Source organism: Pistacia vera, unplaced genomic scaffold (assembly GCF_008641045.1).
Source record: "Pistacia vera cultivar Batoury unplaced genomic scaffold, PisVer_v2 Contig121, whole genome shotgun sequence".
In the NCBI taxonomy this organism is placed as follows: Eukaryota; Viridiplantae; Streptophyta; class Magnoliopsida; order Sapindales; family Anacardiaceae; genus Pistacia; species Pistacia vera.
The window spans coordinates 123,810-128,735 of record NW_022195260.1 but is presented as its reverse complement, the minus strand read 5'-3'; the positions used below and the strand labels follow the sequence as shown (position 1 = coordinate 128,735).

General features: G+C 35.7%; 1 protein-coding gene across 1 annotated transcript; it reads left to right on the top strand.

Moving 5' to 3' along the window:
• Window positions 1-373: 373 nt before the first annotated feature.
• LOC116113703 lies at window positions 374-4,460 on the top strand. Its single transcript, XM_031399870.1, has 3 exons — window positions 374-1,079; window positions 2,722-2,885; window positions 3,218-4,460. The coding sequence occupies exons 1-3, from the start codon at window positions 464-466 to the stop codon at window positions 4,301-4,303; spliced, it is 1,866 nt and encodes a 621-aa protein (XP_031255730.1). The 5' UTR covers window positions 374-463; the 3' UTR covers window positions 4,304-4,460.
• Window positions 4,461-4,926: the final 466 nt, after the last annotated feature.

Sequence of the window (4,926 nt, the reverse complement as noted above, 5' to 3'; positions counted from 1 at the left end):
TTTTAAATGGCTTTGATTTTCAAATTCTATAATGTTATAATTGGTAAAATAGATTTTTAATTATTATTATATATCTAATGACAAAAAAGGACAGTTTTTTTTTTCTCAAAATATTGTATAATTATAAAATTGTATTGTATTTGACAAAAATCAAATGGAAACAAACCAATAAAAGTCTTGTTGGGTTTTGGTCCATGGGAGTATCCGATCTACTTGCGTTTGAGTCGTATTTGCACTTGGGCCGAATTACGTACAAACTCGCAGACCCATCCCATTCAAATTAATGTAACCAGTGATAAATCAAACTATGCCGTATCTGGCCTGCTTTCAAAAAGCCCACCTGGCACGCCACAGCTTCGGCAGTGGTCTGAAACCCGACGGCCCATCCTACATTTTCCTGATGCAGGTCGCGTACATCATCATGATCGTCAACCGTTAGCCGTCGGATCCGTCTCTGAAAAAAATGGTGAATCCACCAAAGAAACAGTTTCTCCTCTTCTCTCTATTCGCCCTCTTCTTCTTCTCTTACTATCACCACTCCTCTCTCCCCATCTCCTCAGACCCCAATCCCTCTTTAACTCAGAACGTTAACGTTTTTCGCAACCATTTTCCCCAAAACTTCACTCTCATTATCAAACTCCTCACTTTCAATCGTCTCAACTCACTCTCCCGCTGTCTCCACTCGCTCGCCGCCGCAGATTATTTATCCGAAACCGTCCATCTCCACATTTACATTGACCATTTTGCCCTTCCTAATAATAATCACTCCTCTGAATCAACTGATTTTTATTTGGAGGAGCCTCGTCGGATCTTGCGGTTTGTCGAGGGGTTTAAATGGAAATTCGGAGAAAAATTTGTGCATTACCGGACGGGAAACGTGGGACTGCAGGCTCAGTGGCTGGAGGCGTGGTGGCCTTCTTCGGATCACGAGTTTGCGTTTGTTGTGGAGGATGATTTGGAGGTTTCCCCTCTTTTTTATAAGTTTCTTCGGGATTTGATTGTGAATTATTATTATAAATCATCCAATTCTAGTCAATCTATCTATGGAGCATCGCTTCAGCGCCCGAGGTTCGTTCCAGGTACCATTTCATATGTTTTTTTCCCCTGTAAATGAAACAAATTGTGGATCAGAAGCAATAGCTAGGACTTATTTTTTCGTATTGTTGATGTTGTTGGTGAAGCTCTTGCTTTATTTTATGATTGGTGTTATTAGAGAATTAACTGGTAAAATGGAACAAATTTATATGATATCTCATTTCAAAAGAACATGGCATTGATGTGTGAGATCTTTTTTTCTTGTTGTAATGTTGATTTATGAGCTTTAACAACTAGCCAGCTGATGTTTCTTGGAGGATAATATTTATAGCATTTCAAGGGCAGTTTTGAGATTGAATTTGGATGCAATTTTTTGCCTTCAAATTGAGAGAGTGCTGTCTAGTACTGCACTCAATTCTATTTTTTGAAGCTCTAGTTCCTTGTTACCAAGGATTGTGCTGTCGTTTTCCTATTTTAGGTTGAAGACTTTTGCATATAATACAACTTGTCTTTTACTATATTCTTCTGTGATGAATTGCATTGTGTTGTTTTAATTTTAATGTAGTGTGCCACTTGAGTCTTATATATTTTTATATTAACTTTTCATGGAAAAATTATTGATTTTGTGGTTGTTGTCTTGATACAAAAGATAGTTGCTTTATTGATTTGCATTATGGTGCTTCTGTCTTCAGTATAATATCATTTAGAACATTAAACAGATCTATGCACATATGTTAGGGATAGCCAATATTTGATTTGATAAGAATTTTTTTACCTTCTTTATTAGGATTTAGTTTCCTACCGTATTTATTAGATTTCTAGTATCTTACAGTTGATTTCTTTTACCTGTTTGGGGTTGATTAAGAATCATTTTTTTTAACTAGGTTTGTGTTCATTATAAAATAAGGCTTTAATTTGTTGAATTTCCAGATTCTGAATGATTAAATATATAGTAGATTATTAGGCCTAAAGGTTGAGTTGACTGATTAGGACCTCGAGTTTCAACAAAGAGGTCAGAGATTCAATTTCCTTTAGAGTTACCAATTTAACACATAATATTCCACAAGTTTCATGGCTACTAAGGTTCCAAGGCCTAAGAATGACCCTAGCTTACAACTTCGTATGCTCTTGAAAGAGTTTGGAACTTTCTAGATATCAAAAGAGACAAAAATATATAGTAGAAAATTGAACTTCTCTAAATTTTAGGGATTTAGGGACATAAAGTCCTATTTTCTTGTTTAAATCATATTAAAGTTTCTGAATTTAGTTTCTTATCGGAGTATTCTAGCATGCCTCTTGATTAGAATTTGGCGACTGTAAATAGGGCCATATTCTTTGTTTTCAGATAGACTTTTAAATTGATTATTGTTTTTGAAAATCGATTTTCTTTCTCATTTCTATCTGGTTTTTCTTATTTCTAATTCTTCTATTTTTATCTAATTTCTTTCCCTATCTATCCCCCAACATCTCTCTTTCCTTTCTATTATCTTCCCATTTCATATCATACTGTGTCACTTGACACCTTTCGTTTTGATAGAAAGTATATTGCATGTGTGTTTCTTTGCCTTCTCATGACCTCTTCATTTGTTATCCCATGGTGTACATACCGTGGGCTTGTTTAAATTTCTAGAGCTTTCATATTATGAAGATTTTTCTATTTTAAGTTTATTTGGTTGCTGACTCCAGGTAAACATGGAAGCAAGATACACCTTGATAGTGGAACACACCTTTTCTTGTATCAGTTGGTTGGAACTTGGGGTCAGCTTCTCTTTCCAAAACCTTGGAAAGAGTTCAGGTTTTGGTATGATGAGCACAAGGCCAAGGACATCAAGCCATTTCTTGATGGGATGGTAACTTTTATGCTCAGTTCTTCTTCCCTTGAACATTTTAAAGGCTATAGAATTGGAATCAAAGTCATATGATTCTTATTTCAAATTGATATACACAGTAGGTATTTACAGGATTTAAGAAATAATTAGTAAGCTAATCAATCTCTAAAAATCCTACAGCTAATCCTATAATAATAACAAAGATCCTACAGCTAGCAAAAGTAAATTGTCAACAGCTACTCTAATCTAATTATAGACAACAAATCTTCTGACTTTGATATTTTCCAGCATATTTCTATGGTGTATACTTAATTTTTGCTTGTTAATCAAAAATCCAATTTTTTTTTTTTCAGGTGACAACAGGATGGTACAAGAAGATGGGAGAAAGAATCTGGACTCCTTGGTTCATTAAATTTATTCATTCTCGTGGCTATTTTAATTTTTACACCAATTTTCAGAATGAAAGAGCACTTAGTGTCTCTCACCGAGATGCTGGTGTTAACTATGGGAAATCAGCTGGGCCAGATTCCCAACTATTGGATGAAAGTTCACTTGATTTCAACTTTCTGGATATGCAACCTTTAAGTAATCTGAAATGGTATGATTTCTGTTTCAGAGAAGTATTTCTTGGAAGAGTTGTAAGGAGCATGGATGAACTTGGTCCTGTTCTTCATGCAGTACAGAAACAAGAAACTGTTCTGCTGGTGAGCCTGTTTGGGGCATCTGAAGTGGTCATAAGGAACCTCCTCTGCCACTTTGAGAGGGTAAATATTCGGAACTACTTATTAATAGGCCCTCATTCTGAACTTCTTTTTGATCTTGCAAGAAGGGGACATCCAGTGGTTGATGCAGATCAATTTCTTCAAAATATCAGAGCATACAAATTTATGAAATTTCAAGATTCCAATGGAAGATTTACTAATGAGGTCTTTGTGAAGGCTTATGTAATCAAGAAGTGTTTAGAATTTAGGTACAATTCTTGGGTAGTGAATGGGAACTTGCTTTTTGTTAATAGTGATTTCTTTCTTCAATCCATTGATGCCACGGCTGACTTCTTAGTTGCGAAGAGTTTGGAACTAGTTCACATCAGGAGCTCATCTGCTGTTCAGAAAATCTGGACAGATGATTTTTTGTTTGAAGTTGCTACTATGGTGGATAAAGTTTCTTTACCAAGAGCACGCAGAAGTTTTGCATATATTGTAACAAACTTGTTGGAACAGAAGGGTAGTGTGGCGATTAAGAGGATTGATGAAACAAACTTTGGCATGGTGCTTGATGCTGAAAATGCTAATCGATCCTCTTTGGAGGTTGGGAAGAAGCTTGTTTATTGGTCTACTGAACTGGGGTTGGATATAGTTCAAAAGAGGCTCAAAGAATTGAGTATGTGGATTATAGATGGTGACTCATCTTGCTTAGCTGTCATTTGTCATCAATCATAGCATCTGATAGCTGCTATTTTTTTTTTATTTTTTTTAAACCCACTTAAGATTTGAAATCTTCATTTATACATTACATTTGTATCATTCCTCTTCCCAAAATGTAACGAGACCTGCATGCCCAGAAAACAAGGAGGCTTTGAAGTTGGACATCGCAAATTCTGGCTCAATAGGGATGATGAGGTCACCAGGCTTGTTTTCCTATTCCTGCTGGTGAAGAATTATTGTGATTAATTCAGAAATTCAAGTATTTTTCATTGGTCTTACACACAATCCAACTTCTCCGAAAAAACTGGAGGAGTGTTGGGGATTTTGGCGTTTGTTGAGTAATCTGGAGCAGAAAACATTCAAAATTTCCACAATTCGCGGATCAAACACTGGTAAGTGTAACATTTCTGATCTATGTGATTAAAATCCGCAGATACTTATGGTTTTTGTGTATGGTACTCTTTATCAGTGGAGTTATTTGAAGTGCTCTGAAAAGAAATACCAGTCCACCAATTTTCCCTTGTTACATTCATTGTTTTAAAACCCGGACCGGAGGGCAACCTGCCCTGCTGTCCCTTTTTTATTTTGTATTTTAACATTTCCATTTTTTAATAGGACAATAACAATTTAATTATTGC